The following is an 18,689-nucleotide window of genomic DNA, read 5'->3' as shown; positions in this document are numbered from 1 at the left end:
CTGTCCTCATTTTGTAGCCACCGTAGCATATATAGTAAGTATTTCAGAATAACGCTTTGTGTCATTACCTTTTCCTGAATGTGTGCTCTATTCCCATTGAGTTAATCTTACTGGAAAGTTTAAGTAGTGAAATTATACGGAAAACACCTTGATAATCCACTGTGTTTCAGTTATATGTATTAACTGGATTTACTATTTGGCCAAGATGGTCACAAGTACATTTTGAAACATTTTGTCCAGCCCTGAACTTAGATTTGTGGCTTGTGCTAGGAGACATTTGGGAGGATGGCATCTTAGTTGTTTACCTGCACAGCCTCACTGCTAATAAATGCTGGGGTGCCTTGTAACGTGATGCATGTGGGTGGAAAGGTAAGTCAGGGCAACTCAGTCTCCGACTATTTCCAGAAACAGCCTAGACAGAGTCATGATGTGATGGGAGGTGTGCAGTGTGGGGAGGCTGGGATGGGGAGCCTTGACGTTGAAGGCGGTGCAGTGGTGGATGGGTCCACTGGCCATCAGCCAACCTAAAGAACATTGTCAGTCCTGTTTTGTCTGTCCTTTGCTTTGGGACTGGATAGCAGGGAGGAGGAAAGCTGTAAGAGCATTTCAAAGGAGAGAAGTTAACACTTTGGAGAGGAGAACTGATGTAGAATCATGCTGTTGTCCTTACCTCAGTCTGGGGTGGGTCGGGCTGGGGAGGGTCCATCAGATCTGGAAGGGTGATGGGCTTTGAAAAGCACTAGAAAGGAAGAACCCGTGGTTTAAAAGGCAGTGAGAAGAAAAAATACTAGGGAGAGTAGTAGGCAGAGGGGATCGTGTTAAAGACAGCAGAGTGGAGGGTAGAGAGAGTAGAGAAAGCAGGCGGAACCTGGCCAATATGAAGAGGATGGGGGCCATGTGGCCTGACCACCTTGGTTCCACGGCGGTGGCCAAAGGGGGAGGATACAGGAAGAAGATGCTTCCCTCACTTATCTCATAGTCTGAGACAGGCAGGCAGGCATTCTACATTTGCTTTTTAAAGAATTGTGAGCTCAACGATACAGGCTCAGTGGAAATTCATGTGCCTGTAGCAAAAACTTGGCTAAACACACTCGTCATTCAGGCATTTCCACATTTCCAGCTTGTTTCAAATTTTGGCCAGCCCAGTTTCGTGCTCTTCAAAGCCTTCCGCAAAGAAACGGGTGGTTTCAAGTGCCCAGCTTTGCATTTCCCGCCTCTGAGCTTGTGTGAAAAGTAAGATGAAATGTAGAAATAGATTTATCGTATTCTAAACTAGTTGAGCCTTTGAAGAAGAATTCTCAGTTCGAAATAAGGAAGTTTCGTATCCTATGTGTGAGTTACCTAGCCTAAGAATGATGTGAATTATTAAAAGAAACAATAGGAAAAAAGATATTTTAGGAATTGACATTTCAACAAGAGGCTTTTAAGTATGTGTGATTGAAGTGTGTTTGTCTTTTGACCTCAGCACTCCACACCTCCAAGTGCATACGGGTCAGTCAAAGCGCACACCAACTTTGATGCCGAGCGGGATGCTCTGAACATAGAGACAGCCATCAAGACGAAAGGTAGGCCATACATTTGTCCCCCTCGTCGAACACTGACCAGAGGGTTTCTAGTCTCTTTCTTGAACCTTCATACGTTGGTCATTTGAAATTGTCATCGAGCTTTAATGGAGCGATCGAAACCTACCCTACCCCACCCCATCCTTCTCTCCTTCGTTCCCCCTCTTTCTCCCTCCCTCCCTCCTCTCTTTGGAGAGAAGATTTAAAACATGAGAAACTAAATAACCGAATAGCATAGTGACATGGAAATAGGCTTTAGCTGAGGGCCAGGAAGGTCTGATCCCCTGGGTGTGTGCTTTGGGCTGAGTTCCTCACTTGGAGGCCTCATTGCCCCTTCTATAAGGAAGAATTTGGTCATGGTGTTCCCTAAGGGCCTCTTTTTGGTCCTAAATCCCCTTGAATTTTATTACATTTCTTGGAAAAATGCTGGGAACATTTTACTGCTTTGCTCTCAGATTGATCTAATGAGCGAAAAATTCAGACTTCTTTTTTTTTTTAGCTCTACAAGTTACGCCCCTCCTTAGTCCTGGAGCTTGTATTTGAAGAGCTGTCGGGATGATTGTATTTCCTAGAGTTCCAGGATGAGTAAGAGAGGACAAGGAGGCATAAAAGCCTCTGTTCCAAAATAGAGCAGATAAAGCATTTAATTGGGTAAGAGTTGAGCAAGGGCTTGCTCAGGTCATTGTGCTGTTTTCTGTATCCACAAAAGCCAGTGTTCAGACTTCTTTGGCTTATGTTAACGAAGCACGTATCTTTGGGGTTGCCCCATCCCCAGATCCTTGGAAACACTGTGATTATTGTGGTGATGCTTGTGATTCACCACACTCTTCCCCTTTTGGACAAAGTGCTTCTTATCATATGAGGCTAGTCTGAGACACATATGTGAGCCAGCAGCCAGAGTGGCTGCTGGTTCATCCCCTGCTGACGAGTTGTGGGACATTAGGACGATGGAGTGTTTTTACTTATTGACACATGCATACAATTCACATACAGGTCACTGACCGACTGGGGACCTCAGTCAGGGTGACCTGGGGCCCTAAAATTGGCGTGACCATGTGTCCCCGTTATGCCTGCATATTTACTGATTGTGCCCCCTTTTCGCCCTCAGAATTGTCTTATTTTGCAGGATAGATTGCATAGTCACTTTTCCTAGAACCCTTGGAGAAACTGGTGACTGTGTTTCCGGGGATAGGAAGGAGTGTAGAAAGATCCTTTACGTCCTGTGGTTCTAATAGGACATAGGTTTGCATCACTGGCCTCAAAGCAGCCTTAGTTTCCATGGGGACATTGTGGGCACCTCCCACTACAGTGGCCTGGACAACTAACTACCTTCAAAAAGCCATCTTTTTTGGTGCTTTTAAATGACCGTACTTGTCAAAGGCCAGGCTGGGAAGTCAGGACGTCACTAATCAGAAAATGAAACTAAAATCTGCAGGGCTCACCTCCCTGCAGTCAGTTCTACTTGGTGGAGCCTAGTGGATGAGAGCATATGTGTTTGTGGGTTCAAATCTTAGCTCTACCACTAATTTACTAGCTATCTGACTCTGGGAAAACATTTAACTTTCTTAAGCCTCAGCTTGCTTACTGTAAAAGGGGAGCTAATAAAAGTTCCCACCTCACAGGGTTGTTGTGAAGTAGGAAGCACTTAGCATGGTGCCTGGCATATAGATAATACTCAAAATATGTCACCTTAACACACACACACACACACCACACACACACGCACACACAATCCCCTCTCCTAAAAACTCACCTTCTCACTATTTGGATGTGCCTACATTCCTGGGGTTTCCCAACTAGCCATTGTAGAGAAGTTTAACAGTTAACTCTTCTGACAAAGAAGGTGCCTTTTACAAGCGTAAGACAAAGGCTGCTTTTATCCCTGCATGAGAAAGCTTTTAGCACACTGGAATGTAAAGATTGCGCAAATGAACTCTGGTAACAGCTGAAACTCCCAGGGTAATAAAAATACCTTCAGGCGCTTTCTGAGTTAGTAGAAAAATACTGTAGTTTCTAAGCAGAAACATCTGGAGGGCTAAGATCTGGATTCCTGCATTCCAGTTTGGTCAAATGCAGATGACATCACCATTATCAGGGTTGCAGCTGCTTATTGAGGGCTGCTCATTATGGGCTGGCGTGGCACCAAGCACTTCAGGAACATTCTTCCTAGATGAACTTCAGATTAATCCTCTCATGTAGGGTGCTGTCATCCCCAATTTATGGGGGACACAATTTAGGATTAACATGCTCCAGGTCTCTTGGCTGTGGTTCAGATAGGGGTTTTAACACGACTCTTTCCAGCCCCAGGGCTGTGCTCTCAAGCACCCCAATGTTATGCTACCCACCTGCCAGGGTTGGACTTTTTACTTGGCCATGAGTTGTTTTCAGGCATGAGAACATTTTCTAGCTGTGATTCTGTGGATATCAGATACATGTTATATTTGTGGGTCCAGCTTTTGGTCTCCTGTCTTCTTCTCTCCCAAGCTTAATGCCCAGTGGGTCCCACTTAGGACTGCTTTTTATTATTTGTTTTTGGTGCCTAGTGATTTTAAAGAGTAACTGAATTTTCTTGAGTTATGTCTGTTGGTCCTTTAAAATAGTTTATAGATTGTTGGTATATTTAGAACCTTAAATCCTTCTAGGAAACTCGAGAGGAAAGAATATGATAGATATACAGAGCTCAGAGTTGTAATGAAGTTGTTATTATCAGCATTGGTTTTTTTTTTTTTAACATCTTTATTAGAGTATAATTGCTTTACAATGGTGTGTCAGTTTCTGCTTTATAACAGTGAGTCAGTTATACATATACATATGTCCCCATATCTCTTCCCTCTTGCATCTCCCTCCCTCCCACCCTCCCTATCCCATCCCTCTAGGCGGTCACAAAGCACCGACCTGATCTCCCTGTGCTATATCAGCATTGGTTATGATGGTGACAAACCTAGATCCATCTTCTAGTTGGAGAGTGACTTAGTACATTGTGGTAACTGCCTTTATATTACATAGAGTATCTGTAGAATGTCACCAAGACATGAAAAGTAAAGTTTGCAAACAGTTTTTTTACATTGTTATTGAGGTATAATTCACATCTCATACAATTCACCTATATAAAATGTACAATTCAGGGTTTTTTTAGTATATTCGCAAAATTGTACAACGATCACCACAATCAGTTTTGGAACACTCATATATTTCACCTTAAATTTGTCAGTTGCATAGGAAATGGGCATAAAATAGTATATACAGTATGATCACACCACCACAATTTTTTTTATGTCAAAAAGAAAAAAATAAAAGGCATTTAACTGATATATAGAATTATGGGTAATTGATTCTTTTCCTGTGTTTTCGGTATATTGTTTTTCCCAATTTTTCTATGGTGACATGTATTACCTTCATAACGGAAAGCAGTAAACTAAATTAAAAACAAAAATGAAGTCATCGCAGTTTAACAACATGGGTTTGAACTGCGTGGGTCCACTTACACGTGGATGTTTTTCTCAACGGTAAGTACAACGGTGCTACGCGGTCAGAGGTCAGTTGAATCCACAGATACGGAACTGAGGATAAGGAGGGCCGACTGTAAATTATATGTGGATTTTCAGCTGTTGGGGGTGTCGGCACCTCATACCCTCCAGTTGTTCGAGGGTCAGCTGTAGTTGGGAAACTCGCATCCCTTTTGTTTTTTTCTCCTTCCCCTTGATCTTTTTAGATACTAACACTAGTTTAAAAAAATGAGCTAATTAAGATCTTACCTTCCCTTTTAGAATGCCTTTCACTTTAAGTGTAATTAGGAAGCTCCTGCCCCACCTTAACCGACCCTTTTCCAGGAGAATACAGTGCAAATTAATTGGTGTTTCCCTGACATCCAAGGAAACTGGGTAAACTTCAAATGCTGATACAAACAAAGCCAAAGGACCGTGAAAAGATGACCCTCTGGGCCTCCCCTCTCAGATAGGGTAGCCCACGTGTGTGTGCACACGCGTGTGTGCGTGTGCCGAATGTAGAGCATGTTGGGCATTACCTGTACTGCCTGACGTACATCTGCTTCCCTATCCGACTACTCGCAGGAAGAAGGGCTGTGAGCAAGTCACCTGTGGCCTAGGGTTGCTCACTGCTCTTAAACCCAAGAATTGTAAACCGAGGCAGGCCTGCAGTGGGGAGGATTAGGAGGGGCAGACCTGGGTGAGATCTATAGGCTGGTGCTGCCTAGACTGGTCAGAAGGCCCCCAAACAGCTCTTATCCCTCCCTTCTCCTCTGCCCTTATCTCTCGCCTGGGCTGCTAGGGCATTTGTCCTTATTTATTTATAAAATATTTATTTATTTATTTGGTTGTGCTGGGTCTTAGTTGCAGCAGGTGGGCTCCTTAGTTGTGGCACGTGAACTCTTAGTTGTGGCATGCATGTGAGATCTAGTTCCCTGACCCGGGCCCCCTGCATTGGGAGTGCGGAGTCTTACCCACTGCGCTACCAGGGAAGCCCCTGTCCTTATTTTTACGGGCCTCCTTGCCTCATCCAGTGCAGATTCTCTGTCTAGCTTCATCTCCAGGCTATTCGGTGCCACAAACAGAGCCTTTGCTCTCAGGAGTGTGCAGCCCGCTTCTAGTGGGAGTGTTGGCCCACTTCTGACATCCAGGCAGTTCCCACTCATCTTGGCCTGAGCTGATGCACCGCCTCTTCTCCAAGCTTTCTCTAAGAGGGAGGCAGAATCATTTATTCCTTGATCTGTGTCTCATAATACTTTCGTCTCATTTATAGCTCTTGCCACATTGTGTTATAGTTATCCATCTATGGGTTTGTCTCTCCCACCAGAAAGTGAGCTCCCTGAGGGCAAGGACTTTATTTCATTAAACTTTTCTAATGCCCAGGCCCCTGGGATCATGTGAGGAAGTACATATTTAACCTGAATAGTAGTGAAAATGTACACAGATACCAGAGCATACAGGTGAGTGCAGAGTCAGGATATGTGCCTGGCAAGAGAAGGCAGCAGAAGGCAGTTCCAGAATCTGGACCCTATCCCCAAAGGATTAACAGTCCCCTAGTGAGCTTTGATCCTTTTTTCCGAAATGAATTTAGCTCACACTTGTAAGACTGCTTTGTTTTTGGTTTGAAGGAATCTCAGTGTTCCCTGAGCATGTCACCTAAACCAAATGCATGATTGCTTCGTGTATGCTCTGGCTTGAGGTAGACTCTGCAATTACTTACCTTAATTAATGTCTACTTAGAAACTGAATAAAGCCATGCAAAAGTAGTAATATTGCTTAATTAACAAGAGGTTTCTGAGACTTAAATCTGTAGGAGTCTCTTGGTCTAGATTGGCCTTGGGTTAAATATATACTGCAGAGTGTACAACACAGCTGTGAATGGTTTACCATACCATATGGGTCCAAATAACTAGAAAGGAAAGTCAGCTAAATTAGAAAAGGATGAATCTAGACTACATAAAATAGATTGTAATTAGAAGCAGCACAACCCCAGAGTTAGTGTAAGTGCCAATAAACTGGTACAGCTTCGGTCTCTCTCTGGAAGGGGAGGGTAATGAATTGCCCTATTATTATTGCCAGTTTTGATTTTAGCAGTATTTGTGTTCTCCGGAAGGGTTGCAGAAGTGGGTGATTTTCCGCCCCCCCCTTATAAGCACAAGTATAGAAGCATAACGGCAGCAAGTTGCTGCGCTTATTTTTTTCTTATACTTTTGAAATGGAGCCGCTTAAGATTTCCAGCATGGCCAAAAGACTGACATCCCATGGCAGTGGGAAGGAAGCCAGGATGTGTATTTTTGCTTTCACCTGCACACCTGGAGGTATATTCATTTAGCTGAGACAGCGATTAGGAATGTATTCTCTTGAAGATACCAGGAGGCAGGTTGGCTCTGGAAAGTAGCTTCTCTCCCGCAGGAGCGGCGTCGGAGGTGTGGGCCCAAACTAAGAACCCCCAAGCCTGAGTGTGAGCGTGCTTGTGGGAAAGGCCCTTGTGCCCCCACGTAGCCCAGGGCCTTCTCACTCTAACCATCCCGGAAGTGAACCAGAGGGAACAAAACCTTCCCGTTGATGAGGACTTTCCTTTTGTGTTCAAGTTGACTTTAGACTGAATTCTCATCTTACAGCACTACTGGGAACAAAGAGGGACCAGTGCTGAGTCACAGTCACCTTTACTCTGGGCACAGATTTTCTGATTTCTTTCAAGATGATCATTGTCTACTCGGGTATGTAGATGCCAGACTCAAGCCAAGGAGCCTATGAAACATGGGTGAAGGAGTCCCTGGTGCCTTTCTCATTGTAGGCATCGGCTGTGTTGCCTGCCTGTCAGCTTTTTCTTTTTTTGTAAAAAATGGTTACCTCTTTTCCATGAGGAAATCCAAATACCGGTGACACCCAGGGACGATGGAAGTCACCGTTCGTTCTTATCTGGTGTCGGCAGTGCTGAGACAATAAATGGTAACTTCTCTGTCAGCTGAGTTCAGGGCGGGTATCAGTTTCTTTTACATCTGTTCAGATTTTTTACTTTCTGACTCAGGAAGCTGGTAGAGCAACAAAGGCACAAATTGGTGCTTGCATTTTATGCATAATCCTTCATTTGCAATTTTATTTGATTTGGATCTTGAGTAGTGGCCTTTGCGTTTTCCTGCTGGTCCTGTAGAGTATCTCAGAAATGTAATTATGCACGGAAGGCAGACAGGGTTCCAGATTATTAAAATACCCGGTGGGATTACCAAGGAGACTGTACTTAAATCCTTTCTAAGGGACTCAGCTGAGGTGAGACCAGAGCAGAATGGAAATAGAAGAAATTTGATTTCTGGGCCCGATCCTCTTCTTAGGCACTTAGCTAAACCACGCTTTCCCTGAGTCGGGCCAGGCAGCACTGTGGCAGATGGTGGGAAGGGTACTTTGGGCAACAGTGTGTGTGTGAGTGTGTGTCTGTGTGCATGCATGTGCTTCTCTGTCTCTAAAGTCACTCTTACTGGCATTTTAGGGTCCCATTGAGTTATGAATGGCTATTTCCGGAACAGAGTCTTCTAGCTCTTTCTCTTGAAAAAAACCTCAGTTGGGTTAACTCAGTGGCCATGCATTGTTACTGGGTGGCAAATCATTATCTACAGATTAGTCAATGGGTGTACATTTGTATGTTCTAAATAGTTAAGTCCAGTTCTGTAGACAAATAGACACGTTACTGTCTCCAGTCCTTTTTAGCAACAAGATGGAGGAGTGTGGTATAAAGAAGTACCAAATTATAATTCAAAAAGGTACAGACATGACTCATAGAGATATAGGATAAACACGTGGCAAACATTTATTTAATTCATTGAGATAGGGCTGGTTCAAAGGGAAATTTGAGAAACTAGGTGTTTATAGGCACTGAGGAAAGAATGTTGGAAGAAGATTGCTAGGCTGGATACAAGACCGTTAATGTCCTTCAGGGCACTGAAGCCATAATCTTGGGGGCTATCCTTTCTACTGGACCAAAATCTACAAGTTAACACGTAACCCCATAGAGCCTATGCCATAATCAGTAGTGAGTAGCAAGTCGAGTGAGAGCGTGCCCTGGAGAAACAGTCTTGGATGGGCCTTTTAGCCACACTGGGAAGACATGTTCCCTTCCTTTTGCCTTATTTTCAAGTTTTGGATTATCTTCCGTAACAGGAGGCAGAATAGCCCAATGTAGATATTTAACCCTGGTTTGAATCCCAGCTCTGCAAGTGACTTGCTTGTGTGACCTTGGGTGAGTCCTCGTCTTTTCCTCATTGGTACAATGGGGATGACAATAACACCCATCGCACACGGACACGATGACAATTGCAAGAGAGCTTTGTACAAAGCACCTTGTAAAATGCCTGGCATGTAGGTACTCAGTGAACGGTCGATACTATTAATATTATAATGAAATAAAACCCATGGGTCTGTGCCTTCTCCTCTCTCTGTGGCCTGCCTATGACCTTGTTGTAAAGATGATTTCTGAGGTTTGATACTGATATGCCCAGTAACCTAAGCCAAGTCCTGGTTTTACCTATGATCTAGATAAGGAGCGGATCTGGGCAGTTTTCCTTTGTTCTCTAACTAGTCAGTCAGCCCTGCCTGGAGGGCCTCCTGAGTCCTTTATTGAACAAAATGAAATCTGTTTTCTCTGTGCAGTCAGTGTGCCTTGGCAGATGTGAGTCAGCATCCTGTGCAGAATGGCCTCTTGGTTCCTTGCCATGAACAGTAAAGATGCACATTTTCCATGCATTGCCAGATGTGGAGCTCTGACTTGGGGTTTCCACCCGCAGAGAGGAGGAGGAGACTCCAGGAGGCCCATTTTGTGGGTTTGGATTCAGCCATTATTTTAGACTGCAAGTGTTCTTTGTTTTAAAAATATGGCTGATGTTTTAAGGAACCCACGACCCCAGAGTTTTCTGTGTGAGCCCTGCTGTCAGCGGTGCCTTCCCATGGCATCACTTGCCAGAGCTGTGTCTTCAGGTGACTAGCACTTAGAACAGGGACTGATTTTTTTCAGATGCCCCGGAGTGTGGGAAGCATTTTTGTAGTTAGCTGATAAGATTAGTTGGCCATTTTCATTCAAGGAATAAATGCTTAAAAACTTTCGTGCTGCTTTCCATCAGGAGCCAAATAAATTTGTGTCTTAGTTCCTCACCAATCTTGAAAATCTTAACTTCTGTTAGTGTTGAAAAGACATTTAATATTTAATGTCCATCGACAGAGGATTGGATAAAGAAGATGTGGTACATACATACAATGGAATATTACTCAGCCATAAAAAAGAATGAAATAATGCCATTTGCAGCAACATGGATGGACCTAGAGATTACCATACTAAGTGAAGTAAGTCAGACAGAGAAAGACAACTATCATATGATATCACTTATATGTAGAATCTAAAAAGATGATACAAGTGAACTTATTTACAAAACAGAAACAGACTCACAAGCCTTTGAAAATAAACTCACGGTTACCAAAGGGGAAAGGTTGGGGGGAGGGATAAATTAGGAGGTTGGGATTAACATATACACACTACTACACATAAAATAGATAATCAGCAAGGACCTACTGTATGGCACAGGGAACTCTATTCAGTATTCTGTAATAACCTACATGGGAAAAGAATCTGAAAAAGAATGGATATATGTATATAAATATGTATAACTGAATCACTTTGCTGTACACCTGAAACACAACATTGTAAATTAACTATACTCCAATATAAAATAAAAATTAAATTAAAAAAAAGGCATTAAAAAAAAATCTGCCTGAATCACAGAATTTACTGTGTTCTCACCCACATTCTGTGGGATCCTGCACCCATGTCATTGTTTCCCAATGTGAGGCTTTGCTTGGATTACTTTGTGACCTTCCGTATCAAACGCAAGAGGAATGGGATGGGAAAACAGGCATTTTTCACATTTATTGTTTTCTTTATGCGTTCGCTTCATCCACGTGGTTTCTTTTCGACCCTGGGCTCCTTCTCTCAGCAGACACTTCCCTTCGCACTGGCACAGGAGAGATCGGAAAGTGCAAATCCAGAGAGGCAGAGCCTCATCTGCCATCGTCTGCGCCTACGTTAACCTTGTTAAATGTAAAGCTTTCCTGGTGTACTGGCACTTGCTGTGCATTTGTTGACGGTGATTGTGCTGACACAGGTAGCTGAATGTTCAGCCCTCATCCTTCAGCTGCATCCTGGGCAGGAGTGGTGAGTCACCGGATGACCCTTGCAGCTTCAACCTGGACTGAACTATTTTCCACAGGAATAAACCGTCTCACCAGTTATGATGCCAGGTCGAGAGGAAGCAGCACTGTTATGAAGATAAGATGGTTAAATCCCACTGGCAGATGTGTGCATTCTGGTGTTCCAACACAGGACATGCCTTACGTGGCTTTGAGTAGGCCATTGATCCCGGGCTCTATGATTTTTTTCCCTCTTTCTAGTTCAATTTGAAACTTGCGAACAGTGGTATGGGAGGAACAGCTGATGCAGGTGAGGCCCTCGGAAGGAGGAGGGGGCTTCCACTGGTAGAGATAGCCTCCATTTACTTTCTTTGTGGTTGCTGGCATTAGCATTTGTGTAATGTATCACATCTTTCATTGGTAAGGGGTCCCAGCTTGCTGGATGCTGCATCACGGCAGGCTGTTTGCTTGGTGAATAATTTAGGTAAAATACACTTCAATGCCTTCAGGCTCTAGTTGTTGCTGAGTCCTAGGTGAGATTCAGGTTAACCACCCAGGCTCTTTATGGGGATTTCCAGTAACTGGATTGTATTCTGACTCTGTTGGCTGAATGCTAAGCTGCTATGAACACAAAGGTTCATTGTTTGATTGCTAAGAGAGGTTTGTTTCGTTGACTAAGAGCATGGGACTGCACTGAAGTTTGTGGAGTGAGCTCTTTTCAGGTGTTATTTCTTACCTGGGTTGTTTGAACAAAGGTAAGCATTTCTTTCCCTAAAATTGTAGTTGACCCTGCACCTCACAGAAGCAGTTGGTAGAAGCAGTTTAATAGTCTTATACACAGGCAGATTTCCAACGACCTTTCCAATTCCCACCCATGCTTTTCCATCTCTGTTGGCGATTCTCAAATAAAGAATCACCAGGGAGCTGGTTGAAATGCCCCTTGCCAGGTCCAAAGTCCGCAAGAGTCTTTAATCAGATCTCTGGGGCAGGGAGGCCCAGGAAGCTGTGGTTTTTTTTTTGTTTTGTTTTGTTTCTCTTTAATTTTTTTAATTCAAGTACAGTTGATGTACAATATTATATTAGTTTCAGGTATACAGCATAGTGATTTGGTATTTTTGCAAATTATACTCCGTTATAGGTTATTACAAGATAATGGCTATAATCCCCTGTGCTGTACAGTATATCCTTGTTGCTTATCTATTTTATACATAGGAGCTGTGTTTTTGTTTTTTTTTGTTTTTTTTAAAGTTATACAATTTTTATTTATTTATTTATTTATTTATGGCTGTGTTGGGTCTTCGCTTCTGTGTGAGGGCTTTCTCTAATTGCGGCAAGTGGGGGCCACTCTTCATCGCGGTGCGCGGGCCTCTCACTATCGTGGCCTCTCTTGTTGCGGAGCACAGGCTCTAGACGCGCAGGCTCAGTAGTTGTGGCTCACGGGCCCAGTTGCTCCGCGGCATGTGGGATTTTCCCAGACCAGGGCGCGAACCCGTGTCCCCTGCATTGGCAGGCAGATTCTCAACCGCTGCGCCACCAGGGAAGCCCAGGAGCTGTGTTTTTAATAAGTGCTTCATGTGATTCTCATTCAGGTGAGCTCAGGACCACGTTCTGACACAAACACAACTTTGCATTTGTTTCCAAGGGGGAATGATTTTTTATGGGTCAGTGTTCTTGGCATGCGTTTAGGTCAGCAGCCCAAAGATTGGTTTTAGGAAATATTAGAGTTGAGATTAGAGGGTATAATTGTATTTTGTTATTCTCCAGCATTTTCAGATTTGGGTAAGAAAGTTAAGTGTAAAGGAAAAAGACGTTTATAAACAAGTGGTTTTCCTAATATAAAGTTAAAGCTATAGAATATTGAGAGAGAGAGAGAGAACATATGTAAACACATGTGTGTGGGCAGGCATGCATGCCCACGTGACCAGATACATCCACGAAAGTAGCCTGGTAAGCCTTAATGAGTCTGTGAAGAAATCTATCCAGCCTGTACTTAAGCTCAATTTTTGGGACTTCCCTGGTGGTCCAGTGGGTAGGACACCACGCTCCCAACGCAGGGGGCCCCGGGTCGGGGAACTAGATCCCGCATGCATGCTTCAACTAACAGTCCGCATGCCGCAACTAAAAAGATCCACATGCCACAACTAAGAAGTCCGCATGCCACAACTAAGACCTGATGCAGCCAAAATAAATAAATAAATAAATAAATAAATAATAAAAGTTGCAGTACATTCTGTAGAATAGACTTTTTTTTAAAAAAGCTCGATTTTCTGTGTTAGTCTTTTGTGGAAGCAGAACTGGAGGTCATTGTTCAAGCCCCTTCCTCATGCAAGTGTAGATGCTAAGACCCCAGGAGGGCAGATGCTTCCACGGTAACAGTGGCAGAGCTGGACCTCCGTCTCTCTAAGCTTCAAGCTTCCCCATCTGTAAACGAGGAAGAGAAATAGCCATCCCCACATGGTTGTTGTGAGGGTTACATAAGATGGTTTGCATTAGGATGTTTTGGAAACCAAAGAGAATGATATAGATACAGTTCCTGAATATCATGCATATCGTGTTCTATTCTAACTAAAGTACTTAGAACCACACCGGGAATCTCGTGAGGTGAAGTCACTAGTTGATTCTAGATCAATGATTATATGTCATTCATGGTGTATATATTTTAAAAATACCCTTCTTGTGCTCATCATAGTGAATTGGAAACTATAGGTAATCAAAAGGAAGAAAACTTAAAATTATCTATAATCCTACCACTCAGATGATCCCTATTAAAATTTTGGTATAAACTAACACAGTATTGTGAACTAACTATACTCCAATAAAAATAAAAAAATTTGGTTTTGGTATGAAGGGTTCAACATATTTTTTCCTTCACATGAGCATGCCTTTTACAAAAATCAGGTTAGATTGGGTGTACTGTTTTGCAACCTGTTTTTTTTTACTTAACAGTATATTGTGAACGTTTTTTCATGTCATTTAATACTTTATACCGTCATTTTAAATGTCTGTATATTATCCCATTATATGGACAAAAACATTTATTTAATCAATCTATTATTAGACATTTTCCCCCTTTATTTTTTGCCAAAATAAGCATCTTTGAAACAATCTCATATTCAGCAGTTGGGTTTCTACGTTGACACTGGCTTCTCTGAAAATCAGAGCTAAAGGTATAAATGCTGCAGTTAAGGTAACTAATGTATTGGTATGAATTCACTTAAAAATGAGTATGTAAATACAAAAATGTTACTTATTTTTATACCCAGAAATTCTAACTTTCTGCTTTTTGATTTTTCTAACACACTTGAGAGTTTAGAATACCTTCTTTGTAAGTCTGCTCATTGCCTCTGTCTCAGAGCATTATCGTTCTGACCTTTCTGTTGCTTTGGAACTCCTGATTTCCTATAGGCTGGGCTGTTTGCAGGTCACGTGTGACCTTGGAGGCTTAACCACTCTGCTGTTTTCTCATTCAGGAATTACCTATCCAGTTATGGCAAAGACTTCCTTTTATTAAACTAAGTTCATAATCAGTCAGGAGAGAGACCTTTCACTTTCTGAATTCTTAAAATAGTGCTTCCTTAAGTTAAATGGCATGTTAAGAGTATTTCTGATACAAAATTGGAAACTTTCACATACCAGAAGGCATTGCTTATCTTTGTAAATACACATGTTCCAATTAAAATAGGTACTAAAATATTTTGGTGGCACTTCAAAACTCCCAGTTTAGATTTAATTTACATTAAAACATTATTCTTTTTAATAAAGTTATAAAATTGATTATTAAAATTGCCTATTGAATATTAAAAGCAGTGGAACATTTATTTTCCTTACAAAACAACTTAGTCTTCAGTAAGTAAGATTGTATTAATCAATTATGCTATTAAAATACAACTGCCATATTAAATCTGACTCATTTGTCATGACAGTTTATATAATTATAGAAATTGTACCTAGCTGCTTATATAGCCATAATCCTGCAATAAATATAAATAATTGTCTCTATTAATTCAGGTCGCGGTTACTGTCTATTAAGATCTCAGTTAAATGGTAATTCGGGGACCTTCATTTAAAATCTTTCTAAATCTTTGTTGTTCCATCTGACTGCCAAAGCCCCACAAATGCACCTCCTACTGTTGAGTCCAGAAACCCAATTTATGAATGAAAATTTTTTTTTTTTTTTAAATACAGATACTTAAAAAGGTCCATTTAGACTTGAGGTTTGAGGCTGTCAGGAAAAACAGAAAAGAGGGTATACATGTTGGGTGGAGGGTGCTGACAGAAAACATCTTAATGTCTTGGTATTTCACCTTAGGGACTAATATATACATTTCAGGTTGAAAAAATGCTTAAAACCTTCTATGTAAGCCCAAAGAACTAGAGCATATGGTTGAGTAACTGGTCACTACTTGTGTCTTCATAGGTGTGGATGAGGTCACCATTGTCAACATTTTGACCAACCGCAGCAATGAACAGAGACAGGATATTGCCTTCGCCTACCAGAGAAGGACCAAAAAGGTACAACAGGTTCAGGGATGGAGGGTATTCCATGTTGAATTTCAGTTCCTCAGCCATTGCTTTTTCTTTTTATGAATTCTGGCTCTTCCCAGCAAGCGCCTTCTGGAACCCTAGGAGATCCAAGGTTTTCCCCTTACATCCTGTAAGAGTCACAACTCACACATACGTGGCCCCTGGGGTGCTTGGAGCTTATCCATAAAGACCACACCCTCTTCCAACCCAGAGGGTGTAAAGGGAGCTGTTCTGGAAATAGAAAGGATAGGGGAAAACAACAACAGGTATCATTTATTGAATGCTAACTTTGTGCCAGGTATGCTGTTCTCTACATGTGGCCACTCATTTCATCTTTATGACTTCTGCTGGTTCTTGAATGTTTTAAATTTAATCTTGGGACACTAGCCTCCATCTGAGTATTGATCCTGACACACTCCTCTCATTCTTAAAAAAATACACTTGAGTTCCTAAGAGCTTTGCAACCACCAGGTTTAGTTTAGTAGTTCATTTGGTCTCCAGGCTATCTTCACCTTGCCGTGTTCTCACTATTTAAAGGGTCTTGTGTGCTTTTTTCCCCATGCTTGTCCACGAGTGGTTGGTTAAGGAATAGCCCAGCACTTGTTCATCCTTTATTTTGTTGCAGTGTTAGGAAATTTATTTTTACAGACAGGCTGCTTTATTTTTAACTTCTTGCTATTAAAAGCTTTTGATTTATTCTTGGACGGTGCAGTAGGCATGGCTTCCTGCAGCTCCCGTTTGACTTACGGCTTTCACTCGTAGTCACAGTGGAGGTGAGCTGGAAGGATTCTAGAAAAGACATTTCTGCACTTGGAGTTGACATGACCACCAGGGTCCAGGAAGTTGCAGGTCACACCCTGCTGTATCTCCCTCTCCCACCTCTCAAAACAGTTGGAAAGGACATACATAGGAAAGCATGCAGCTTGTTTCCTCTCATATGCATTAAAATTTTTCTTCCAGCTAGACTGACATTAATCTACTATAGTGAGGCATGGAAGGGAGTGTTTATTTCTCCACTTTCCCTAAAGGATCTGTGAGCTGGTAGAGCTGAGTTCCAGTTGGAGCTGAAGGCCCACCTCTTTGGACAATATGCCTGTAATTGCTCCTTCAACTGTCACTTACAGAGTGTGGTCTTGGAACACACTTGGGTGTGGACACATAAGTGTACATAGAAATATAGAAGCCCAGATTTCGATTTCAGATGAGATATATGGAGAACAGAGCTCTCACATACCCTGTTGGAGGGATGATGTTACAGAATCATGATGGGTTTGGTGACCTCACAGGCTTCATGGTGGGCTGGGGACACCTCTCTCTCCTATTGATTCTTGATACCTCTCAGCCCTGGGCGAAGGAGAATTATCCCATTTTAAAGAAAGATACATAAAATACTGGAGATACTTTCTGAAGGAAATCCTGAAAGCAGAACCTTATTGTTTGCATAATAAAGGAGAAGGCCCTGTACTGTAGAGTACTTTAACAATAGGGACCCAGGCTGCCTAGGTGAGGGCGTGAACAGCATGGGTACAGCTAGTAGCACTGGACAGGAACTGGGACAGAGGCTCGATGTTCTGTTTCTTTCATGTTCGAGCAGATGCCAGGTTTCTCCAGATAAGGAATGGTCATATTTTATTTGTCAAACATACCTGGACAAATATTCTTTGCTAAGTGCAAAGAAAGCCCTGTGCTTGACATTATGAGAAGCAGGAAGTTGGCTGCCCATAAGGAGTTTATTATAGAAGTGGAAGCAGTCAGTAGGTGCCCAAATGCTATTTGAAGTCTGAACAGAGAATGGGTAGAGGGGAGTGTCAGGGTAGGCTAAGTTTGGAATTACCTAACCTCAGAGTTCCACGCTGGAAAATTGGTGCTATAATTGGAAGGTGTAGCTTCTAAAGTTCTCTCCTAAGTGCTATGTGTTACTAGGACTTCAGGAAGCAGGAGAAAGTAGGTGATGAAAGGGTTGGGCCAGATGATTTCTAAGACCCATCTCAGTCCTCGACATCTGTGAATGATTTGAGAAGATTCTCTCTGAAGCAGGCTGCACATCACCTCTTAGAGCCTGCACATACCTCTAGGGGCTAAACGTCGTAGATGCCATGGGTGCTGCTGCAAAGCAGGAGAGGAAGAGAGAAGAGGGGGGGGAAAGTGAAAAGAAAGAAAAAAAAAATTATAACAGGAGAGTTCAGCCATCACTCAATGCCCATGATTTGTAGGAAATCTAATCCCCGGGGAAGCATCTGTCAAAGCCACATCGAATTGGGATATCTGTCTGCCTGTGTGGGTGCTGACTCAGGCCTCTGACTTGAAATCTGTCAGTGGATTTTAATGGTAACAGTGGGAACCTTTAAGAAACAATATACAGCAGGGAAGCCCAGGGGTGAATGGGGAGGGCTTTAGTCCGCACCATCTTGATAATACCATTCCAGTTTGGTATGGAAAATAGAGGTTCTCTCAGTCTTAGGTGAAGTGTTTTGCATAGGAAAGCTTCATGAGATCACTTCTAGCCAAGTGGGGGCCTCTGGTTCCACCTGGAGACTTTCTGGAGCCACCTCTGGCACAGCTGCACAAAACCTTCCACAGGAGGATACCAGCAGGCCACGAGGGTTCTGTTTCCTTGGAGGCTCCCCACTTTGATCACCTCCTTCTTAGCAGGGGCCTTGACCCTAGAAAGTGCCCTGTCTTCCATAGGCTGTTAACCACGTGCGAGTGTAAGCGTATTGTAAACTGCATTCACTCATAGCTTTCTGAGGCGTTGCATGCTGCTCTGGTTTCCTTTTACTGACTGGACGAGAGGGCAAAATCAGCTTGGATTTTAGGGGATTTTACCGGAGGAAAGTCTGATCTTTCCATTTCTGACCTTTAGGTCTGCCAAAGGGAATGCGGTTGAAGGATACTTTGACCGAACACCCCAGAGTTGTCAAAGAATCACAACCTGCTTTACAAACAC

The 18,689-nt window shown here is 42.7% G+C and overlaps 1 protein-coding gene across 2 annotated transcripts in view; it reads left to right on the top strand.

Annotated features, from left to right (window-relative positions):
• The window catches only part of ANXA2 (annexin A2), a 44,052-nt gene that overhangs the window by 13,244 nt on the left and 12,119 nt on the right, over nt 1-18,689 (top strand). For both annotated transcript variants that reach the window (XM_082388177.1, XM_082388178.1), the window contains exons 3-4: nt 1,466-1,565; nt 15,636-15,730. In XM_082388177.1, coding sequence (XP_082244303.1) covers nt 1,466-1,565; nt 15,636-15,730 — 195 coding nt within the window. The remainder of the gene's footprint in view (nt 1-1,465; nt 1,566-15,635; nt 15,731-18,689) is intronic.

This window comes from Balaenoptera borealis, assembly GCF_965194805.1.
Source record: "Balaenoptera borealis genome assembly, chromosome: 3".
Lineage (NCBI taxonomy): Eukaryota > Metazoa > Chordata > Mammalia > Artiodactyla > Balaenopteridae > Balaenoptera > Balaenoptera borealis.
The sequence above is the reverse complement of the archived record's forward strand: the minus strand, read 5'-3'. Positions and strand labels throughout refer to the sequence as shown.